At 37.8% G+C, this 26,125-nt stretch overlaps 1 protein-coding gene across 1 annotated transcript in view; it reads right to left on the minus strand.

The window, feature by feature from the left end:
* Positions 1–10,985: 10,985 nt before the first annotated feature.
* The window catches only part of LOC120513594 (tetraspanin-3-like), an 81,412-nt gene continuing 66,272 nt past the window's right edge, over positions 10,986–26,125 (minus strand). Inside the window, exons 2-4 of the mRNA XM_039733168.1 lie at positions 14,847–15,681; positions 13,789–13,923; positions 10,986–11,107 (exon numbers count right to left, since the gene is read on the minus strand). Coding sequence (XP_039589102.1) covers positions 13,824–13,923; positions 14,847–15,681 — 935 coding nt within the window. The 3' untranslated portion in view covers positions 10,986–11,107; positions 13,789–13,823. The remainder of the gene's footprint in view (positions 11,108–13,788; positions 13,924–14,846; positions 15,682–26,125) is intronic.

The raw sequence follows: 26,125 nt of genomic DNA on the forward strand, positions 1-26,125 counted from the left end.
TTGTTTTTGCTCTTTGGTGATGCTTAATATCTGCAGTAAACAAACCAGAAAAATAACAAATGGGACTATCACTTTTTTTTTTCTGGGCAGAAGAAACAGACGTCTTCCATTTATTAAGGGACATTTTACCAATATTAGGTGAATTAAAAAGAAACACAACAAATTTGAAATAATAAATTGCATTCTGTGTACCTTATGCATACATTTGGCTGCAAAGCATTTCTTGGTCTCTTTTCTCCCACATGGAAAGTACCCATCTCCCAAAACAGAAGGGTAGTAGGTGCATACATCTACATTTTCTAAAAGAAGAGCTTAAATTACAACACACTTGCAGTAAATGTTTGTCCAGAGGTATTCAAATTGCATTCATCATGGAGTCCTCATGCAACATGATGGCCCTGCATATCCAATCAACACCAGGACATGGTCAATGGCTGCCTGATCTCCTTTGGCTGCAGAACTGCACAAGGAATCAGACTTGAGACCAGCACACAGACATCTTCATCTCTTCTCTCCTTCCATGGAGGTACCCTTTTCAAACTGACAGGATGAACTAGGTAAGCTTACAAGGCAAGAAGGCATCTACAGAGACTAACAGAAAATTGTATTTAACACAGAAAAATTAAGATACTGAATAAATAAATTCTCTCTCTCTAAACATTATTCTTACGAGAGTTTTGCATGTTTACTTCCAGCCATCCATCTATAAGAAGGAAATAGATAAACAGGGGAGTTGGTGTTTGAAGAAACAAGCAGAACACTGGTAACTCCTTTAGAAGAGTAATCTTTACATAAGTGGCACCAGACTTGCAAGTCAGGAAATAATTGTGGACTTTATGTGATTAAGAGGTATAAGTCACAAATAAAATCAGAAATTATACTCACATACACATTATAAGGATGAACAGTTCAACTCACAAACCCTAAACTACATTAATATACTCAAATCAGAATGCACCTATTTGTTAGCAACACATAAATAGCCAGCAACCAGTGAAATACACTTTCAGGACCAATACTAGCAACCCCAGACACTTTTAATGTTGTGAAACACCTATAAACCAGCAGACACCCCTCCACACTCTCTCATAGAGGCTCTCATGGAGGTCTGGATCCCTTCTCAATGCTCCCCCAAAGATGCACCGTTACAACTGATAGTTTTACCCCAGACTATTCAGTAGCCTGTCTTTATGCATTGAGAATTTATAGCTGTCATTCAGGTAAAGCAGTTTTTGTCCCATCATAAAAATGTCTGGTTCTCCCAAAATAATGCAAACAGTCAAGCTGCTCCATAGATGTGACAGCTGTCATGCTTGGGACATGCATTTGGATAGCCACACAATCTGTGCAAGATTAGCCCTGGCACACCACTGACTGGCTCCTGAGGAAAAGCTCCTCTCCTGTTACTAGGAATCTAAGTTGCAAAATAACTGTTTTAGTATTAAAGATTTAAATTAGATTACTATTTCTGCCTTCCTAATGACTGTATATTTTAAGCTCTAATTTTCTGTAAAACATTTTGATGTCAAAACCAACAAGCCAGCAAAAAGCCATATGCTATGTACCCTACACTGGATTCTCCTGAAGCTCCCTGCTATTTGCTGATACTGTGACACTTGTGGTCTCCATAGTACTGAGCAGATCTAGGATTTGGTAATTTGGTCAAGAGTTATTGCAACCTTACAATGTTGTTTCGTCTTTCACAAGGGAAATGTATTAAAACAAAATTATAAATTATAAACAAAAGGAATTTTCCCTCATGGCAACTTTTTATCCCACTACCACACCGTTTCTTTGCAGCTGAGTGCTGTAGCTTATAAATCCTCTCCCAAGACCACCAAAATTTAAGTGTCTTGAAAACTGTTTGATTAAAGTACATAGATATATTGGCCAAGTCTGACATGCATTATTATTGTTCTCAATTTATTAGACGCAAGAAGAAATTCTGAAGTGAATAAATACCCTGATTTCTGCTGAAATGTTCACAGTTCATGACAGCTTCTGTTATTAACAGGATACCTATAACTGACCAAAAATGAAATAATCATTAATCAGATCAAAAAACTTCAGCACTCATAAATCACTGAAAAGTGCTATTCAACTTAAGACAGTTCCTCTATTCACACTTAACCCAATGTGTGTGTGTGTGTGGGATTTAAACCAACTGCTTTGCAAGAAAAGACTGTAATACTAAATACTTCAATTTCTAAATGCTTCAATTTCTTTTTGGAATTGCTCTTCTTCACAAAGATGAGATTATGAATATGATAAAAAGATATTCCACTTTGTGGCTTCAAATAAAATATTGGAGTATTGCATTTCATCTCGTACCTGTCAATACAACAATATTTACTTGGGGAAATCTGGCTGGCAGGTATAAAACCATCCTTAGCAAACCATACAGACATTTGTGAAGAAATAGTGGGTGGCACGGGGGTGGGAGCAGAGGAATGCACAAAGGCTTTTAGTCCAACTCCTTCACTTCTTACACCTGTCAAACTATCCCCTCTCTCCAGCCTTGCCAATGTTAAACCACAAGCATTTCATAGTTGTATGCTTCCACTGTACACATGCTAGCTCAGTCATAACCAAAATCTGCCACATTTTAATGCTGTCTTCTGAAATGTTTCCAGTATTTTTCTTCCAGATGAAAAAACATTTCTTTATTAGTGCTTGTTCAAAGAAACAAGATATTTCAGATGAGAAGGGCATCAACTGGAAATAAATGAAAGCAAATTATTTCTATTTGATTTGCTGACAGGAAAGATTAAAATGGAAACCGAGGGGTTCACAGAACAAGTGCATTTTATTTCAGTTTGAAATTATGTCTAACCCTGATTAAATATGGCTCGAGGTAGGAACAGGAAATGTAACCCACTGTGATGTTCTGGAAGAAGGTTAAACATTACAAAGGAAAACTCCTTTACTGGCTTTCCTTAAAACCTGTTCTGCCTTAACAGGTACAATTTTGGGAATACAACTTTATGTCAAATAAAGCTATTTCTGGCTTACATACTTGTAACATTTGCACAGAAAAGTGTACTTTTAAAGGACAGAAAAGAACTGTACTTTTAAAGGACAGAAAATAAAGTATAGAAAGAAAATTCTTCCCTTAAGGCAAAGCACCTTTCAGAAGGATAAATTAACTAAAAATGTCACCCCTGCCTATGCATTGTCTCCAGTTAAAGCAGTATTCATGACCAAAGCAAAATGAGGGAATCTATTTTGTTCCTTATTATTTATTCTTTTGGAAGGACAGGATCAAAGATCTTCTTATATCTGTCGTGTTACCACACCACAGCATAGCTCCAGAAGTCTCCATCCTACAATGCAAACCACAGGTTTATGCACCCCAGCATAGGCTCAGGAATTACAATGAAACTTTGAAAGGTTCAAATCAGACACACTGAGAGAGCATTTGGATAACTGGGACTGGTCATTTTTTCTACATCTTGTATGAAATTTTTCTGTGGGAATGAGAAAATATTTTGCAAAGAAGGAGCAAACTGTATACTCACATGAAAAGAAAAAAAAAACACTAAGTGAGGAAGCTAAGACCAATTGTAATAGCTGAAACCTCTTCTGTTTTTTTTTCAATAGGCCAGATGTCAGTTTTGGAAATGTTTCAACTGTAAAGAAAGCATATTTAAAAAGGAATAAAACCCCCCCTCCCAAAAAAAAGCTTCAGTTGCATGAATTCTTAAAGATTGTGCAAAGAACTATCTGACAAGTAATTGCAGTGCTCAAGAGCAGAACAGCTGGTATGGACTGATCACAGAGCCTGAACTCTCTCAGTTTCCTCACAATGTACTTGAGTCACTTTCTGCAGTTTAGCATGGGACTTCAGGTAGAGTGCAAAACATCACCTGTCATTGTGACAACCAAAGATTTTCATGGATTTCTACAGCATCCAAACACTCCAAAAATTGCAGAAAGTTTGGTCATCCCCTAAGACACCTCCCAGATCTCTCCCTAAATGCTGCTGCCAGTAAAATATTTGCATATTGAGGTTTCTCATCTGTGCTCTAAAAAAGAGCATCAGGGGAGAAGGGGGTGATACTCTCTCCTTTTGCATCACCATTCAGTGATGATACTTTCATTGTTAATTTGCATTTCCTTAACATTAACACTACTCCCTATCTCTTGCACTGCCTGTTTAAAATATAAGACACTTAATGTATATCTATCTGAGATAATATAAAACCAGTTACCAAGTTAGAGCTCCTGACATTTGCAGATATCAGTCTTTCTAAACAAGCTCTCTGTCATCTGCCACACAGCTCATGTTCCTTTGCTTCCCAGTAAAATCTCATCATAATTACCTTTTCATAAATCAAATGCCATCATTAGCAGAATGTAATAAGTAGCTAAATATCTCATAATGCTCTCATTGGCAGTTTAAGGAACAGAAATGACAAAAACTTTGATATTTAGACCAGTTTAAAGGTCTAGTATCCATGAAAGTGAAGTGCAACTGAAGGTACAAGTATTCTATAAGTATTCTCTCTCTCTCCCCTGCCCCTTTCATATATATATATATATAATGTATATCTTACATATTATTTAAAAGTTATATGTACATATATTTTATAAATATTTGTGTATTTATGCATTATACATGTATGTATGTATGTATGTGTATATATTTATAAAGTTTTCTTTAACAGTTCCTTTCTCAGGGATCTATATAACCAGTCAATTACTGTAAGCTGACATGAAACCTAATTTGTTTAGAGATTACCTAGAACATGCAGTGTCCTTGTATGTTTCACTGGGTCATTGTGTGAAGTTTTCTGTACATTTTTATCTTATATGGCAACTCTGGGCATTTATCCATTCCAAGGATGACAAGGGGCACAAAAGAGAAGACTCATCACGATCCAACCCAGTCTAACAGTGCAGAGAGCATCTGATGTGATTCAGCATCGGGGGCACATTGCCTCAAGGTCAGTCATCTGACCTGCCTGAGTGACTAATTTGGGCACCCACATTTGCCGTTTCTTTGGTCAGGTCCCCAGCCTGCAAATACTCCCTGTAATGCAGGGAACTTCCACTGTTCTCTTTAGGAGGAACATTCCCTTTTAGAGAGTGCCTCAGGCATTTGTCTCTGGGCTGGCCCATGGTGTCACAGCTCCCTGTGCTCAGTGCAGGTCCATAGCAGTGCAACCACACAGCTCACTGGCTCACACCAGGCTTAGCCATCACCAGTTTTTGCCCAGAGAGCTGCAGCAAAAGCAAGATCTTATGGAGGTCTGGAGCAAATACATGTCCAGTGACACACTTTCCCTGACAAGAAAAAAGAAAAATGTCACTTAAATTTTCTCTCCTTTGGCTTAAAGCAGTATCCATCATGTTCAGTGAAATTGCTTTCAGCATCACCACATAGCTAGGCTCTGGGACAGCTATCACATTCACTAACTAGCACATGGCTCAAAATATTTGAGAAATTGTTTACTTTTTCCACAGATCAGTGTCTTAACACAGCTGTCATGACATTAATTTCTCATGGTAACTGCAGGGAAAACTGGTGACCACTAGCTGTGGGGTATCCTGAACAACCTGCTGCAAATAAAAGTGAAAATAGCTTCCTATCCACACGTAAAACCCAGAGATTGCTTTCCAAAGATAGCATTTGACCCATATTGTACTAGAGGCATTTTCACAAAATGTCAGGTGTCAAGAAGCCATCAGCTGGAAATCCCCAAGTTAAATCCATCATGCCCAGCCCGTTTGGAGGAGAGTTGTGAGTCCTCAGCACAGGCCTGACCCCATGTCCATTGCAGCAACCTCTGCATAGATGCCTCCTGTCCACAGAAAATGCCCAACACAACAGAGCTGGAAGCCTAAAGCAGCTAAATGCCATCACTCACAAGAATAATTAATCTCATAATCACCAGCTCAGCTGGCTGTAATTGTCAATATATTGTTTTATGAGCTTCCATTGGCAGGAAATGAATGATTTCTACCTCACAAAAATGAAACAACTCCCCGAGTATGGTACAGGGATAATTTATATAGAAAAGAATAAATCATAATGAAAGTGTCAGGAAATAAATAAAAGGGCAATTCTGCTGGCTGAGTGTCTGGAGTTGAAATTTCTATCTGAGGCAGGTTCCAGGGATTTTCTATATTGCTTTAGATATTTAATCCTAGCTCCATTTTTAATGGATGCTGGTTTCTGTTTTGTTCAGCTATATTAAGTGTCAGGCCATTTGTGCCTTCAGAATGTAACTATATATCTAATTTGGAGGGGCAAAAAATAAAATAATCTGGGAACAGCTATAGTCTTCCAGTAAAATATACAGTTATGGAGAAAACTTCTAGTTATGCTGCACTGTCAAATTGCCCATTAGCTGCACCCCTCTGCCAGGGATGCAGGTACAAAGTCAAAAGTAAAGCTAAATATCTTCAGGAAAAAAATATTTATCTGCTACTGAGCATGGTATTGACCTGTCTTAGGCTACAGTGTAAGATGTAACCAAAAGTATGTATTCTATCACCATCTGTTAAAACCAGGTGGATCAGTTCTCTTTATCTCTTCCACAACCAATCCTCCCAACCAGGAGATATCTTCTGTTAATGGGCCATTGAGTCTCACTGCATGACTGATAAAATTACATCATCCCACTGGGAGGTGCTGTGCCTGGAAGGAGGAGCCAAGCATTCCTACGTGGATATAATCAGATATTTGGAACACCACAAGAAGCCTTAAACACTGAATTCTCAGGGGACAAGAGCTCCATAACCACCACTGGACCTTCAGAGGAAGACCAAACCCTCTACAGGATCACTGCTTCAACAGAACTACATCCATCATTTCAACAGGACTGCTGCCACCACCCTGACCAACAGGGTGTCAGGTTGTATCCTGACTCTGTCAGTGTTTCTGTCTTATTGCATTTATTTCTATTTTCCTATTAAATTGTAACTGTGACTTGGGATCTCACAGTGGTTTGCTTTCAAACTAGCACCTCAATTTAAAAAAATTAAATGATCAGGTGAAGTGGCACAATGAAACATGATTCACCATAGGAGAAAAGATAAGATTTGAAGCTGAAACCTTCAAGAGTTCTGAATGAGGAAACACCTGTGGAAGAGCAAAAATTTTACCATTTGCCTCCTTTTACATCTCACAGATAAAAGCAACTGCACCATCACATTCCATGCACGTTTCTTATTTTGATACAGTGTCCATTTTAGCAGATACAGTGAAAATAGAACACAATATGACTGGCCACAAACTTGGCATGCCAGCTTTCCCTTAACCAACAGAACCGGCATTTGTTTTTCTTCTGACTTTCTCACATGCAAATAGATTGATTCAATATTTTGACAGGAAACGCTGAATATATTTAAGTCCTTTTTTGCCTTAATTTTGTTGCCTACCGAGCTCATTCCACCACTTTTTTAGTGTTGCTTAAAGATGTCAATTTCATATTATCTCAGAGCAATTAGAGTTTTTTCTATGATTTTGAGTTGCAATAGCCATTCTGCCAATACAGAGACAGTAGCTGGAGAACAAATGTCAAAACAGCTTCAAGGTTTGTCTCATAAAGGGAGATTTATAAAATCAACTTGTATGAACCAATAAACCTGTATGGGTCATGTACACCTACTAGATAACTATAGATAACTTAGGAAGTTCTGCAGGCTTCTTTGTCTCTGTATGTACTCTTGCACTGTCTCTAAGAGTCCACATGGATTTCACCAGAGGAAAGCAGGCTAAACCAAGAATTCAATCAGCAAAATGTTGCTGCATACACTAAAAAAAAAAAAATCATTGATTTTACTTTAAAGTGGTGAAAAAAAGGTTTTACTGGTAGGTAAAAACACTGTCAAAAGCAAGGCAGAGACAATGGCCAGAAACCCAGAAAAACAGTTTCCTGCCCTGGTAGAGCAACCGAAGACTAGGTTTCCTTTTGCCCTGGTTCTATGCAAGTGTTGAAACTCATCTCCAGAAATACACACTCCTAACCTACCACACATACTTGAGGAGCAACCATATGGTCTAGAAGGGAAAAAACAGTCTGCATGGTGCATACTGCATAACTATTCAGAGATGTACGTGGTGGTTTGATGACTGGTACAGCCTGCCTGCTCTCCTCTGTTTTTATAATTAAAGCATTCTTATAAACTATATAGCATGAATTCATCCTCTTGTGTCCTCAGTTCCTCCTTATAGCCTTTCCCTCTTTTAAATTTAATATATTTTCCCTTTTCTTTTTCCCTCTACAGACAAGAACTGCAGCAATTCATTTCACAGCAATCCCTTCTTGCTGCTTTCCTAATACCCATGTGCATTAAAACCTCATCCATCATTGTTTTCAGAGAGTCAGCTTTTTAATCAGATCTGTATGTATATTGGTTTGAGCATGTGGCAGTTTAATTACCCTCTTGAATATGTGAAACACATCTTTGTCATATCTACTTATATCTGAAGAGAGCCATCCTATAACACTAATTAAAGAGGGATGATGACAATTTTTCCATACTCAAATTATGTCCCATCTGTCTAGTCATCCTCCTGTTCACTCTCTGGATTAATTAAGGGTGGGGAAAGGTTGTTTCCCTGGAGTTTTGCCTAATGCAGGATGAAAAGTCTGTTTTAATGAAGAAACATACCAAATTCCTTTCTTCTTATCCCAGAGTAAAACACATAGCAGAGTAGAACAGAGTCCTTTGTTTTGCTGGACTCTTATCAGCTAGTCATATCTTGCATGGCATCATGAGCCCAGTTCATGCAAGTTTACTGAATCTAGCAGTTGGTCTGAAGAGAGACAGAGCAAGACCAACAAGTCACAGTTAAATACTGTCCTCTGATAGCTGGAGGCACAGTTGAAACCAATTTCATGTTGGTATGATTAAAGGAGACCATAGTACCAAAGGGGTATTGTGTGAAGGCACAGCAGCTTTTCAGCATTGCCGGTTATCAGCATGAAAGTATAATAAGTCCATATCATTTTCTTTAGGTATTTGAGACATCTAGGTAAATTGCAAAATCTTCTCATCTTACTTAGTCAAAAAAGTTTCAGATAATTTATTCTTATTAACAAGACTAGGTGTGCTTCTTCCTAAACATACCTGCAGAGATCCTGTTGTACATTTCAATCAGACCTCCCAGATGCCTAAGCCATTAATCTTCATGTAAACAGCAGCCAGAAAAGCTTTTAATGCAGGGAAGGTTGAAAAGCCCTAAGGAGTCAGGACTGTGTATCAGGAAGGAAGGGATGCTACTTGTACTAGATGTAGTCATACTCCCACATCACCCTCAGAAGGCATGTGCCAGCTGATATCACATGCCAAAAAGTGAAAAATGAGGCAGGAGAAGAGGTGTCAGCAAGGCCTGGGCTTCCCAAGCCCTCATTACACTGGTGGGCTGAGTGAGAGGATCGTTTTGATCCACTCCTGCTTTAAAAACTTTTTCACTGCTTTTTCTTGTTGCTGTTGGTGTTTTGGGGTTTTTTGGGCTTTGGCTTTTGCTCTGTTTGTTTTGGATTTTGATTGCGTTTTTCTTCTTCCCTTACTGATGCCAATTTCCTCCACTCATAAGAATGCACTGTCACCAGAGATTTTATTAGTTCAGAGAGTGACAGTGCTTTTACTACCGTGATTCTCCAGTTTATACAAGGCTCTGCAAATATACTGTATGAAATTAATTTATAGAAATTACTACATGGTATTAATTTAGGGTCATCAATTGCTTAGTCTATTCTGATCTTTAGTTAGGTCAGGAGATGATGGCTATAAATTTGGTTAAAACAGGGCTACTAAATATTAAAACTGCTAAAAGAAATGTCTTCAATAGCCATTATATTTCATTGTCATTTTCCATATATGCTATATAAACCTAATTTGAATTTCAATATTTCTTCATGCCTACTGTACATTTTTCCTTTCTTTCCCCCCTCCCTGGCCTAATGCAAAGCTAAATCAGGTACTTATTAATTTTTCACTTTGTAGATTATCCGTCCCATGCTAATCCATTTTCCAAACTACATGATAAAAAAATACAGCTCACCATACATAAAAGATTACTTACATATATTTTTTTCATATAGAATGTTGAAGCTTATAATTTTATAACTTTAAAATAAATTTTTCAGGGAAGATAATAAATTCAAACCATGCCAAATTAGACAGGCATCCTGTTGCTATGATATGAGGTTAAAGAACATGTTTTCCAATCTCAAAATTTCATTGTGTGGAATTTTTAACCTCAAATTATTAACAGATGACTATGATTACTGAGACACAGAAATAAACTTCTGGTTTTCATTTTCTTTTTTTGTTTAGTTGTTGCTATTGCATTCACACTACTGCACTACTTTCTCTCAGCATTTTCTCCTCAATTAGAGCCCAACAGTCACTGCTTCTTCTCCCTTTTCTCACACAGACATTCCAGGCTTCCTCTTGCATGAAAATCCTGTGCAGTGCAGGGGAGAGCCGCACAAAACAAAACAAGACCATCTTTTTTTTTTTTTTTTAACTTCTGTCAGCCAAGGGAAATGCTTTACATAAATAACACTTCCAGATGTCCTAAAATATTATCTTTTCTACTTGCACATGGTTTTGAGCCACTTGTGCAATAACTCTTGCCTAAAATTTGGAATGCTATTTTCTGCCACACAGCTCTGCAAGTAATCAGCATAAAGTTCCACACTTAGATTCATTTTAGAATTCCATAGGCTCCTCAGGATTTTGCACCTGCTTCATACAGTAAGCACACATTCCTTGAGACATTAAAAAGTTCTGGCTGCAAGAATACCTGAATTTAAAAAATTGGTATTTGAGTCCTTAGACAAATATTCTTTTACTAAGTACAGTGGGAAAAAAAAGACCATTTAATAATAGATCATATTTCTAACATTTTTTAATGCCTCCAAACCAGTTCTACAACAAGAATGGCTGAGTAGCAAAAGAGGACACTTTAAGAGATATAATGAGGCCGTTTTTTGCCTTAGTCAAGTATAATCACAGGAAAATGCTCTAACAAAATAGTATGAAAAAGTGTGACCCTCTTGTCAGCACACAGAGGTTGAAATCACATTCTCCCACTCCAGAAAAGTCTCAATAAAATCTTCAAATCTGATTGTTTCATCCTGTTTGTCTGAAAAATAGAAAAACCAGTCTTGTAGAAAGATACTGAGATATTTTATTTTCATAATATGTTAGTATGTTTCCTATAAGATTGCAATTTTAGCACTCAATTTTTCCCTCTGTTAAGACGTTTAATTGGTGATCCTTTCCCCCATGTTTTGGACATCTTATTAATTAGCTTTACAAGTACTGTTTACAAGAATTTACTTATAAGAACAATACCACAGTAAAATCTGAGCCTTTGCTTTGAAAGCAATAGCAGCACATTCAATACTAAAAAAGAAATACAAGGAGGAGTGGTTTCACTTGCAAACTCTTTTAACTAGTCCATCATAAGCATTTCCATTAATTCAATTAAAGTACCAATATCCAATATTCTGAACCTAATGTAATAAATTATTATCATATTACCCAATTTTAAAAATTGCTTTACATAATGCAATCACTTACTTGCTCTAATTGAATTTCACTTTATATTATTTAATAAATGAATGCTGACCATTTGACATAATTGAATAAGTAGTTCAGCTCATTCTCTGTACTTCTTAGGTCAAAAATTATTTGCATCATCTTCCAGGATGATACTGTGATAGTTTAGAGTTAGATTTCCTTTCTTCTCTCAGCTTCTTTATTGCCCTGTGTAATTCCACCTTGTAAGAAGGAGGTTAACCTAGATGTGCAAGCCGAATTTTTCAAGAAAATACAACGTGTTTGTATTGAATACATCGTGTACAACTCTACAACCTCCTGCTACTCTACATAGTGCAATTCTACAACAGACTACAAAAGCCATAATTTCAATTAAAGAGTAATTTTAACTGATTTAACAATATCCATGTAAGATAGGCAGGGACTGAGTCTTCAATCACCTCCTAGCAAAGCCTAGATTTTCTGCTTTCTGTTTGTGAGACAGAATTTAATTTTGAACTGAAAAGACAAGAGATTTGATGAAGAACAACTCATAATTCAGAAGCTGAATTATGTTCTACTCAGAGTTAAATCAAGCCAGCATTCACAATAAAGGAATAAGGGAAAAAATACAGAGTTCTTGGAAAAAAAGTTAGAAAGAGGGAAAGACAGAAAGACAGATAAGAAAAAGCTGAAAAAATAAAAATGTATTTTACATTTCAGAAACAATTCTAACTTTCTGACTGTTGCCTTCTACAAAAGATATCACAGTATAGTCACCAGCTCATGTATGGAATATATGGGATATATATATATATAAAAGCTCTGTAAAAGGGTAATCACAGAACACATTTCCAGCTTTGCACTGGATATCAGTTTTTCCCCTTCAAATCTAAATAAACACAATTTTCAGAAATGCTAACTGTAAGTCATTTGCTGCCTTCCTATACAGCTGCTAATTTTTTTAGTTTATGAAAAACAGCTGGTGATCCTTTCAGAATTAATACAAAATGCATAGAATGCAATAGCACCCAAGGATTTATGTATCTTACAATACAGAAACTAAGTGCACTTGCTTAGAAATAGCACCATTTTTTTTTCAAAAGAAGTTATTCCTGTCCCAAAGTAAGTATTCAGAATCAAACTGCAAAACATCAAATGAGTAATAAATCTATTGTTTTGTCTTCTACTCTACTATCAACCATTTTTAGCTGGATTATGTCTGTCTCATGCATCCTCACACTTACTACTGGGTTTACTATCTGCTCTTCTACAGGGAAAAATATGCAAGAGAAAAAATAACTACTAAAAGCTATTTCATATACTCAATGTCCAGTCAATTTCATATTTATATTTTCATTTTCTTAGTACAGTAAGAATAGAGGGAATCATGAATGACCTTAACTTTTAGCAGACACAATAGATGAAGGTATCCACATAAGTAACTCTTTTTAATCACCTTGAAATTATTACTTTCTGCATATTGATGAAAAATATGGGCATTCCCTTCTAAGAGACTCTGGCTCAGAAACTGTGAAGTAAGTTGTAAGGTATAAGATTTGAGAATAATAATAACCTCCTTAATAAAGGCAAATTGTTAAAAGGTACTTTACCTACTCCATCTTCCACTTTCTCCAATAAAATCTTTTTCCCTGGGCCTATTATTGTCACTTCATTTTCATCGCATCTTTTTAATGTCATAACAGTAATTTGCATTGCAAAGCATCTATGTGCCAGGGTACCACAAAGTTCCTATTGTGCTGCTTAACCAGACAAACATCATTCATTGCCACACCCATCCCATGTCATTCCCTCTTTATTGAAGAGCTACTCTGTCTAATGAATTAGTTATTTTCCTTTATCTAAAAAATTCCTTAATTGTTTGAAAGGAGGTGTTTGGATTTTGGTGGGGTTTTTTGGTTGGTTTGGTTTGTTGTTGTTTTGCCTTTTTTTTACTGGAGAAGATTTGCAGTATATTTCATGTTTGTTGTTTCACACGGCTAATAACTAGCATTCAAGAACTGACCTAATGTTCTCTGGTTTTTTTCTCTTTTCCACTCATGAAAATCAGTTTCTGGTGATTTAGGTCTGAAATTTCCACTAAGTTACCTGAAGTTTGGTGAAAAACTTAGAGCAATAATGATTGAACTGACTATTACTTCAAGCACTAAGGGAGTTGCCAGGTCCAGCAGGAAAAGGACCCAGACCTTTTCCTTGTTTCCAGTCCAGTAAAACCTAATGTGGTGCAGCTGTAGGCCCTCAAGATCTCCTACACATACTTACCAAAGGATAAAGCTGCTGGAGTGCCCATTCCCAGATCAGCAGAGAGGCTTAAGACACTTTCCAAACAGACACATATATACAAGCACACACTGTGCAGTCCAACGCAGGTAGGACAGAGCCTTTGCCAGCACATCTCTAAACACCAATAAACAAGCATATGAGTACTCCACATGCTAACTTAGTCCCTTTCAGCACATGCAGACTGGAGAGAGACTGACAGAAAATAGGCAACAAGGGGATTTAGTAAGAAGGGCAGGCACTTTCTTAAGAAAAAGAAGTGTATTTTTAGTATAATTCAAGAGCACATGTGGCCCCACATTACTTTTCTGGCAAAAAATAATTGACTCATTCCTTGCTCTGTCATGAAATAAATGAATGAATACAGACAGACTTTCTTGCTCTATTATTTGTGAATTGTTCCTGTGCATCTCCCAAGACTGCTTTACCTCCTGCTGCTCATTATCATATTACTTACTCTGCTGCTGTCAAACCTACTTAGATTGTACCCTTCATGCCACTTCAAAAACTGACATAGATTTTCATTGAAGAATCAGTTATTTAAATGAGCATTTCAGCAGGAAAAAAGAAAAATAAATATTAATCTAAAGGTCTAAAAATCTAAAGGGCTTCTTATAGAAAAACCAAAGCTTCCAACACAAACTTGGAAGTAGAAGAATCTGTACATTAATTGCTCTCCAAGATTCTAGTACAGTTAAGATTCAGTCCAAAAGCACAGCTCATGACCTCACAACAAGTTGCCCCTGAGCCAGACACGCCTTTTCTTACTGCCTCCCTTCACATACAGTGGTTTTGCATCTGTGCCTGTTGGAAGACTCATCCCCAGAAGATTTTCAGATACAGAATGCTTAGTGAAAAGAAAAATCTGTGCGACAACTGATCTAAGATCATGACGCTAAAGAAAAAAAACTCAGCAGTGATCAACTAGTTTGATTTACAGTTATTATTTATGGGATTTTTTTTAAATTTTGTTCCAATGCAACAATGAAGTAGTAAAAAATCAAGGAAACATGTAGCAGGTCCAGCAAAGCAGTTAGTACCTATAGTCCTGTAAGAAGGTATACGAGTCCAGAATACAAAGTTCATGGAATGGCTGACGTCTCATGAGGATGCCATTGCTGACAGCAGCCAAGAGCTCCAAGATGCTTAGCACAGTACAACACCAAAAAATGTACATCATGGAAAAACACAATTGGTCTTCCAGCTTCTCTAGACAGCCTTCCTCAGAAAGCTGCTCCACATAGCCTAAGTCTCCCCTGCAATGAGAATACTTCTCCTTACAGCAGCTTTCAGGGACACAAGCTGGATGATACAAAAAGGATGATGCCTTTAGCCAGTCTGTGTAGTTGTGGACCCCACAACACTGCAGCTCTCTCTGTATCACATCCACAGCACTGTTTCCAGGATCCTGGGAGCATGTCCAGTTGTGCTGGTGAACAAGGTAACCCATAGCACTTTCCAGCTGAGACGCCATCCTAACACAGTAGGGATGTGCTAGAGCTGCTGAAGACATTTCTAAGCAAAGAAGGAGCAGCAGCAAGTACATGAGAGTCCCTTGCTGATGGCGGGAACACTTAACAGAAATAGAGACAGCCAAAACTCCAGTAGGTAGCAATGTAAGTGCAGTTGCAAGAGCCAACCAACCAGGGAGAGACAAGTAAGACTCCTGAAATAAACATCTGTAGTTCTTGATCATCAGGATCACTGAAACTCCACCAAACATCTGAGCTGCAGCAGTACCCCAGAAGATGAAACCTAGGAATCCCAGCAGAAATCGAGCAAAAGACCTAAGGTAGGCACCCTCATAGCACCACAAAGAGGGTAAAACCATCACAGCCCTAACCCTCTTCATTCTGCTCACTCCTGCTAACCTCCCTAATCAACATTTAAGAGGCTTCAACCCCACTTATCCAGGTGCAGCAGATGATATCTCCACCTAAAAACAACTTGCAAGAGAGCAACTCAGATAAGGCTCCTTAGGACAAAGACTATGCCCTGCATCAGCTTAACCACATGCTGCTGCTGCAGCTTGCTCAGCACAGCCTGCAGAAACCAGAAAGGTATGTACCCAACTTGCTGTGGAGGGTGCCTTACACTGCTGTCATTGGAGACATTTGCACTTGAAGGAGGACAGCTGGAAGAAGGCTGCACTCCTTTCATGTGTAGAAGACCTAAATGCAGAGGAATAGTCAAAGTGGTAGCCAGCACTGCTTGTTCGGATTACTTGGACTGCCCAATTCTCCAGCAGTAGCCAGGGTGGCAACAAATGTGCAAGTCAGAGCCATTAACAAATGGATGGTTTAGGCAGAGCTATTCAATAAGGAATCTCCGCAGGTGATACTCACCTAGACTCATTATCCTCCTTAACACCTTTATCATTCATTCAGTGTTTTAAGGGCAGTAATGATGTTAATAATATTTTGCCCTTTTTTACCCAGCACGACTTCACTTAAGAAACCTGGATGAGAAATCCCTGCCATTTCACACTTTTACCCCTCAGCTTGCCTTACCAGTGATCTGACTGACTACTGTAATGACTCAATACAAGAGGCAGTAAGTGCTACATTAACTTTACCTTGTGTGTAAAGAAACTGAATTACACAATAGCTAAATCACTTCACAACAATAACAAAGGGAATTGATGCCACTTATCAGCATTATCAGAAGAATGTTATTGCTCAAACTTGTGGTATGCATGAGCCATGCAGGATTGGAAATCTGCATAAATCTTGCCACAGGTGCCAGGAAGGCAGATCCCAAACCCAGCAATGATTCTGTAATCATCCTGATGAAGTCCCTTAAGGTCTCTTTGGTTTCCCAAGACATAGAGCAAGACTAATGCAACATACATACATAAGGGAGAATACAGAGAGATGATCCTCATTTTCAGAAACATGAGCACCTGCAAATCTGACAGGAAACCAGAATAATTTGGTGCTCAGATCCCTGGAACCCTGTTAAAGTCTCAGCAAAGCTGATGATCCCACATCTGTCAGACATTTTACAAGAACATATTGCTGGTATATACACTATGCATACACAGATGTTGGGCGGATTCCCATCAAAATCTCTTTCTATATGCTGCACAAACAAGTTATTAAGGCTAATTATTTTGGAATGAGATAAATTGCTTTTATTATTTTTAATCTTTTCATTAACAGTAATTAGCATGCAGTGATTAACTTGTTAAATCTTAACAAAATCCTTCTTTCAAAGCTGCTCCTGAATGTGAGTCTTCCTTCTCTGATGTCTGTGTCTCCCCTTTCTCCTGTTCCACCTGCTGCTACCCCCCAGCCCTCCTGCTGTGTTGGTTTTGCTGCCATTCACTTATTCTCTTGGAATGCTTTTTTCCCTGATTTCTGTCTTCTGTATCAGAGAGCTGGGGAAGGGAGCAACAGAATTCCCCCTCACATCTGTACACACACGGAAGCTACACTGATTTGTTTCACAATACAGAAAAAAAATATCAGAAAAGCATGAGGAAACATATCAGAAAATACTGTGAGGAGTAAGAACTACTGTTTTTTAGCTTGCAAGCTTTGTGAACAAAAGCATGTCAGCCTGCCTCTTCTCCTTTTTGCCCATTCCTGTGTCCATAAGGCTAAATGAAATAGTAAGAAATTAGTTACAACATAACTTCCTTTTAGCTTATTCTACAACACTGTATTCCTGGCAGAACAAATGGGCCAGAGATCATACTTGACCACCAGTTCAACATGGAATCAGAAGCACCAACACTAAACACTGACTGGGAGCCAGTCCCCAGGTGAGAGGTCTCAGTGTCCTTGGGGGAAATAGACCACACTCAGCAACATGGAAGAGGAAATTGCAGTGGTAGTCATCAATATTGTCAGAGCTATCTAAAACCCCTTACCCTCTTTTTGCTATGCAATTCATAGGCACTCAGGAAAAGAAAGCTTCTGCTCAAAAATGTAAGGTGAAGGACAAGAAAAACAGAATTGGTCTCTGAAGTAACCAAAAGACTAACTGGCACCCTCAGTAGCATTGCCTTTGTGATATGTCATTTTACCTGAGTGTGTGGACAAAAGCTTCAAAAAGCAATGAGCAAAGCTATCCATCAGGAGACTGTAATGTGACAAAGAGAATATAGGTATGACAGAATAGGCATGCTCCTCTGTTTTCTTTACAGTGGTAAACAGCACAACATGATAAATGCTGTCCCTGTTTTCTCTGAAGTTGTTTCTGCTTATGAACTGATGAGTATTGAAATTCAAATGTGAGTGTAACAGGTAATACACCATAGATAAACTATTTTCTGGAATGTTGCTGAAAGTATAATCCTTCAAGTTAATAAAATGTCAAGAGTATACTTTTTTTGTTGTTGTTTTTTAGCATTCACTGCTCTAGAATGCTATAACTAACATTGAACAGCTCTGATGTGCCCAGAAGGTCAAAGAGGCTCATTCCATCTGGCTCCAGGAGTGGGACCAGAGAGCCATCAAGTCAATGTTGTGTTTGTGCAGTGTAGGCAGCTGACTAAACTCATTTTGGATGGCACAGGCTGTCATACAGATTGACCAGGGAGTACAGCTGAGCTGCAAGGGGCAACTATTCATATCAAGATGACCAGCTAGTCTGTTCAGGCTTGTGCGAACAAGACAAAGTCTAGAGGTGACCATGGCATTCAGGTATAGCTACACAAGCCCATCTTAGAATCATAGTCACATAATGGTTTGGGTTGGAAGGAACCTTCTAGATTATCTAGTTCTAGTCCCCTGCTAGTCAAAGACAGAAAACCTTTCACTAGATCAGACAATCTTCTAAGCTTCATACAGGCCTCCTAAAACAAGAGACAGGATCTCAAAGCTATACCCTCAGGAACTGCTCTGTGTCCCAGGGGCACAGAAAAACCCCAAAGCTGCCTCTGTAAAACAGCTGCTACTTCCCATGTAACCCATGTACAGATGAAGAGGTAGATGGTGAAATTAAAGCATTCAGAAGAAGGTTTGAGAGTTTTGAACTTTTAAAGGCCGTGTTAGATTAAGGCACACATTACATAAGATATTACTTTAAAACCATTCTAAAAAACAGTGGTTTTTGTCAGTTTCCTCTTCTCCGCTTTTACATTAAGCTTCTCCATCACTACACACCTTCTTGATACCTCCACTGGGTGGAAGCTGGTGTGTGACCCAATTGGGCCAGCAAATCTGGATAAAGTGTAAGTGGCTGTCAGTGGTATCACTTCTCCTTTCACTGGCCCAAATCCTACCTGCTGGTTTGGCAGTACATCTTTCCCAAGTCAAAGAGAATTCACCCACACTTTTTCCACTTTCCAAGAAAAACCCTGACTGCATGTAAAGTGGCAACATTTAAATAGTAATATTTGGGGGGAACCAACATTTGTTGCTTCTCAATCAGGTCATCCAAGCAATAATAGGCACTCAAAACTCCACACAGAAGAAGGACTGGGTACCAACTGGAAAGCCATTTCTAAAACACAAAAATCTGCAAAGTGCACTGCCTCTTTGAGAATAAAGAACACTGTTTTATGCAACATGTCATATATTACGAGATCATTAAGGCAGCCCAAATGGAAAAAGATAAAAAAGCCTGGTTGGACCCAGTGCCTACAGTTGCAGCCATGCACAACTGGTTTCCATAGTAACCAAAGTGAGATGATATTGCCTTGCATGAGACTGATACCTCCCATGGAAAGCTTGAAGCAAACAGAGGTATGACTACCAGCTCCTATTCATGGAGAAAATATACTCCACTCAAGAGCTGATTTACCATTACGCACATGTTTGAATGCAAGTCTGCCAGTATCCTGGTTCCATTTGCCTTTTGTTACTGAGGAAGCACATCAAATGTTTTCAGGATTTATTTGGTTTTGCTTTTAATATCCCACACATTCATTGGTGCTGAAAATGTTCAAAATCAAATGTCAAGGGTTTGGTGTTTTCATGTCTTTCCCTTTTTCTTTCCTTTTATGAATTGAACATAAAAAAATGCAGACTAAAAGCCTTTTCCTTTTTTCTTGTTAAATTTCATTTTTCCCTTCCTTTTTTTTTTGTTTGCCAGTCTGTAACTGCTATGAAATACCTTGTGACTGGATGAATATGGACTATCAAAATATGAAAAAAGGAGGGAAAAAAAAGTCACTTTCCATATTTCTGTCACTGTGGAGAACATTTTAAAAGACACATAATGGCAAAAGAAAAAAAAAGAAATTAAAATTAAAATGGAACTTCTGTTCTTTTGATTGTCTTTATTGCAGTTGGTAATAAAAACAGGTTTGAAGAAATGTAAAACCTTTGTAACTTCTGTAAAAACTTTATAAAGTGTTCAAAAAATTAAGAAAAAGCTGAATATCATGAAATTCAAGTCACCTTGACATTTAAAGTATTTTGTGAATAGGTTTTCATTGTTTTCAACCATCACTAGCTACAATATTACTTATGTGAATGCAGTGCTCTCATTTGTGTTTGAGATTTGCCAGAAATCATATGCAAGGTTTCTGGGCATTTTCTGAAGTTATAAAAAGACTTTTAATTTGAAATATTATTAACTCATAGAAATAGTTGACAGATTTCTCTTTAGGGAGGAAGTGAGGAGTGCCTGCTTACATTATCTGGAAGGTATGAAGACCTGACAAGAGGTTTACACTTGTCAGAACTTCTCATGAGTAAAGTTTGTTCTTTGTGTCTCCTCAGAAAACCGAATCCTTGTAGAATGCTTTTGTAGAATGCTTTTTCCTCAAAAGAAGACTTTCATGCAACATTGGGCTGGAACCCTTCTGGACCAGTTTTCTCCATTGTATTGCATGTGAAAATTCAGATAGATCTTAGCAACATGTAGCATTCTACTTGTGACCTTTTCCCAACCAGTGAATGAATCTAACTGCGCAGCCATAAAGCAGCAAGATGTGAATAAAAAATTGGAAATATTTTTTTCATATTGATACTATGAAATCGATATACATCACCTGATACAGGTATTTCAAATTAATTTTCTGATAAATCCTAAGATCAGTCAGTCTCGGCATCCTAAATTACAGAGGTACTTTCACAAATGTTGCCTTTGGATGCTCTGTTTACAAGAGAACGTAGGTCTATTAATGCTCTTTGAGCTCCAAAAATTTCAATCTTAAGTCATCAGGTTTTATTACAATATGGAAACTTGGATCCCAATGTTTATCTCACAAGGTAAATCTAGACTCAGTATCAGTTTTTTCTTGAGAGCACTGCAGCAGTGATGTACGAATTCGAATGTTATTGAATCTTGTTCTCAAACCAGGCTGTAGAGGAGAAATTCAGCACGATCACATGCAAAAAATTCTTGATTACATTTTCACTTGAGGAGCAATTTAGGATTTTAAAAAAACATTGTAGCAGCAATGATGTTATGAGCATAGGACTACTTCTGAAGTACTTGTTCTGTCCAAAGACACATACAGCAACTTCTTTAAATTGAGAGCAGTGGATTATCTTGGTGTGAGCAGCTTGCAGACCTCTTCAGACCTGTAACAGGAGCTCACACAAAAGAATGGAATTTGTGCAGCTTGTGCTTCATTAACTCATTGGTAATATTTTGCAGGGTGTAGTTTCTTCTTCAGATGATTGATCGGGGGAAAAATCGATTAGAATATTAAATTTGGTTTAATCTGAATAATTATTTGAAGGTCACATCTTCTACCAAGAAAGATATTAGCAAATAATGTTTTCTACCTACAAGACAGCTGAAAATTTAGCCAAGTGAAAGTAAAAGGAGTATTTGATAGGGTCCTCATCTCTTTTTACTGGCATAGCAGTAAGTATATCCGTATCAAACATAATGTTCATCTCATACCAGGTTTTATAGTGACTATACAAGAGAATTTATTTTTATTACCTTTTGTAAGTCATGATATGAGCATATAAAATATCAACTTTGTCAGAATTAGTCTTACAGCACATTTCAAAGAAGTGGAACCAATTTTAATGGGATTTTTATGCATCTCCATTCAGATGAAATGCAGGTTTTAGAGGGAAAAAATCAAAACCAAAGATATATGCAATTTATTTCTGTGTTCTATTTCTATCTCCAATCTCTCCACCAAACAATTGTCTTCAAGAGGTATTCTGCATTTAAATGGAGATGCTGTCATTGACATAGAAAGGATCTATTATGTTTAAAATCATACAAGCATCTAAATACAGGGGGAAAAAAAGCAAACAAATTAAAATATATTTGAACATGGAATGTAAAAACACATTTAAGGGAGAGAAAATGTGAATGCATTCCAGTACCAGGAATTATGTCCCTGCTAACTTCTGGACCAATGAAAAATAGAACAACTTGGCATTGTGTTGGTAGGAGTCATTTTATTTTATTTCAGAATTTAGGTACTCATCAAAACTTATTTGAGTCCAACTGCTGGGAATCAGGGGCCTTTTCAGAGGTTCCCATAATGCTAAAATCCAGCTAGGTCTACCAAAAATATTCCAGTGCTCTAGAAACATCTTACCTTTCCCCACAGCATGTTGATGAGTGTGGTTATGGTTACCCAAGCATCTTCCTCAGTGCCTTCCAGCAGACCTGGGCTCTGGGATGTGCTCTGCATGAGAAAGCCCAGACAGCTTTCTTGCCTACAGCACAGTCTGAGGCAATTTTCCACAGTACAGATTATAGTCCTGAGTACTTGCTCCAGCATGAATATCCATGGCAATACAAACCAAAACACATGAGTATTTCCATTGTCAACAGTCAGATAAAAGTCAGAGATTCAGTGTGAAGCTGAGGGGTGACAAGGGAAAAAAGGATTTGTAGGAAAAACTGTGAGTAGGTTTAGACAAATTCCATTCAATGTGGCTGCCAATGAAGAGCATAGTTGCTGAATCAGGATAAAAGCTACCAAAAATACTCAAAAAAGAAAAAGCATTAACTGTATTTTTCTTCTTTAACTCCCTTCCAAAACTTGTTTGCGTGGTCTCTACAACAAAAGAAAATAATTTCCATTTTTCTGATTGGCATTGTGGGAGCAGTCACTCAGGACGATTTTTCTTCTTTAACTCCCTTGCAAAACTTGTTTGGGTGGTCTCTATAAGAAAAAAAATAATTTCCATTTTTCTGATTGGCATTGTGGGAGCAGTCACTCAGGACTGAATAGAAAATTGCTAATCTTAATGGTAACTGTGGTCTTCCTTTTGCAGAGAATGTAGTGGCAGATTACTCAGGGCTGCCCCCAGCTTTCATCCGAAATAAAGCAGTTAGGTATTACCTAAGCTTTCATTCCTACCACCACCCACTTACCAAGCACAAGGTGATGCCGTGCCCATGACATTCAGGGAAACTCATGTTTCATGCTGATGGGAGGGTAACCTTGCAAGTCCTTGTACACATTTCTCCTCCCTCAATATTCATTTGCAGGTGGAGCATTAGAGAAATATTGGAGTGGTACAGGCATAAGAAGCATCAGAGGTAGAAATCCATTACTTGAGGGAATTGAATAGTTATTTTTGACAAATGATCAGGCGCCAATAGACAGACAAAATAGGTAGTTAGGCAAAAATGTTCATTATGAATCCCTGTTGTGGAGAATTTTCACAAAGTGTGAAATTTTAGGCAGAGAATCTTTCAGAAGTATCTGCTCTGGTCTAAAATCCCCAACGTGTGGGCCAGAGCATTCAAAGGGAGGTGAACACTGCAATTTCACTTCACTGACAACTGTGTGGGCCTCCAAATGCAAATGGGCAGGAAGTTCCTTTAACAGCAGTCCCCAGAGTCATGGAGGGAGGCAGAACCTCAGGAGCAAGACAAAGGTTCTACCTGTGTCCTGAGGGGTGCAGCAATGGTGTAGGTGACCAGAACAGCATCATTTTCTCCATGTGCCATGCTGACATATTTCACCATCAATATGTTCACTTCAGAAACAAAGTGGTTTTTACAGACCTGTCAGCAAGTGGAATGCATAAGAAATTTATTGCAGGCACCTAATAACAGCTCCAGTTTCCAGAAAAATGGGATTCAAAGAAGCTGACAGAAGCTTCTGAAAAGACATTTTGCAGAAGAGGGAAGGGGCAACAGCTGAGACCGTGGACCTTCCTAGATTAGCTGCGGCACAGATTGGCCCTCTGTGTCTTCCCTTTCCCTGTGTACAGAGGCTGTGCAAAATGCTTTCTTCCCATGCAAAATCCTCAGAGGAAGATAGGACATATTGCGGGGAAAAGTGGAAAGAAATTCTTCCATGTTCATTGCATTCCTAATAGGAACAAGCCGCTCTTACTCAAATATTCAAGCCTTTCTCCGTCCTGGCTGTTTGCCAAGTGGCAGCCCCGTTCATTTTAACATAAAGATGTAGTGTTGCTCAACTTGTCTTCAGCAAGTGCCACTTTGACAAATGCTTCTGATAAGCCTTAAAAATATTGAAATAGCACATGGAATGATGACAGAGTCCATATCCCTGGCCAACATGGTAACAACCACTGCTGAAAATCACAGTGTTTCTTTAGACTTACAAACACTGAAATAAAGGTAAAACCTACTAAATACACATGCATTCTAGGTTTGTATGGGTTCAGTCCAGATAATTAACTGCTTTATTTGTAAAAAATGCTTATGCAATTTACTAGACAGGAATATCTTCTTTTTAATTAGAAATATCTTCAATATTGTACAGGTCAGATTCCAAAAGAATGGCAACTGTGGTTTTGGGTTCACCATGTTTCAATATTATTCTTTCAATAAGCAATGGTGAAATGTTGGCTAGTGGTAAAACTTACTATAAAAATGTGTTGTCCTTGCAAACAAGTAGATCTCAGATACCATAATCTATGCCTCTGTTTCACACTGCCCCTCTGGATAAATTTGCAGGTAGCGGTAAAAAGTAGAACTCAATTGAACAAAACATTCAGGTGCCACAGATTTGGAAGTAGCAGGAATAGAAGATGATAAAATGAGCTTTGATAAATGAAAAAGCCTGCACTCAGAGAGAAATACGAACAAGGACCTGACGACACAGAGATAACCCAGCAGCCAAAAATGACACATTAAAACAGACCTACTGTTTTCCTTGGTGATATTCTTGTACTTGCAAGTGACTCTGAGAAGGCAGATTGCAGAAAAAGATGCAGGTGAAAAGTCAAAGTAAACTGGAACACTACCAGGTATTTCAGAGTTGGCAAAAAGGGTCCAGGCTAAGATTATTTGCCCTATAGAAGAAATTATGTATGAAAAATGAAATTTGAAGGCATAAACATAATAAATATTAAGAATTTTCTTGCCTAGAAAGTGAATATTTTCATGAATTTAAGTAGGACTTGAAATCATAGCCTAGGATTTCAGATTTATGGGGGGCAAAATCAAATTTTTTTTTTGCAAGAATTTTTTAAACATTTTAGGGAAACTATAGAGATATAAAAAAAACTAATTTTTACTTACTTCACTGGCAGACTTCCATTTAAGAATTATCTTTCATTTCAAGGGTCTTTTTAAAATTACTTTATGTATTATGATATAATTCAGAACAACGTCTTTAAGGGACTGGAACAGTATTCTGCAACAATCTCCCTAGAGAATTTCAAGGTATCTTGCTTAATTTTTTTTTTTCCTGAACCAAAATTAAACAAGATTTTCCAAAAAAAAACCAAAGTAGAGAGTACACTGACAGAGAAAAAAAGACATTAAAATCTCCATTATTTTAAAGGGGGCAAAAGGAGATTTCTAGGCATGTTTCCCTCTTCTGACCCAGATCTCATACTGCCTCACTTCTGCAAAACCTCCTACACTCTTTAAAAATGGAGAAACTGGTTCCACAACTAGGCTCAATTGCTCTTATTTTCAAGGTAAATGCAGTTGAAATTTTTGAACCCTTTCTGATCTCTCTGTAGACAGAGAGACACATATTAAACAGATGTGTACAAACAAATCTAGAAACCTTCCCTAGAGAATATGTGCATGAAAGAACTAGAGGTTACCCACATTAATGAGTTTTAATACTTTTCATACCCAGTAATGCTGCCATATGAACCTGTACAAAAGACGATCTCGTCCCAGTGGTCTTTTGTGTAAGGAAGAAAAAAATCCTAAAAATGTTTCATTATCAACTCCACAGTAAAGTCTGAAGAAAAGTGGAAAGATGGCTTTCCAAACCCCTGCTACGTAATTAAATATAATATTGGTTATACAGCAAGTATTCTGAAATGACACAGAATGAATCCTATGAAATGAAAATAAGAGCTAGCCTGCCTGTTTATTTAAATCACCTTACATCAGGTAAATTTAAAGTGCTTAATCTAAATATATATGTACTGCCATTTTAGATATTAAACTGCTGAATAGTCCACACTGACAAAGCTGGAAAAAGTATAAATGGGACTAA

The sequence above is a fragment of the Passer montanus genome, unplaced genomic scaffold (genome assembly GCF_014805655.1).
Source record: "Passer montanus isolate IOZ18808 unplaced genomic scaffold, ASM1480565v1 scaffold84, whole genome shotgun sequence".
NCBI lineage: Eukaryota > Metazoa > Chordata > Aves > Passeriformes > Passeridae > Passer > Passer montanus.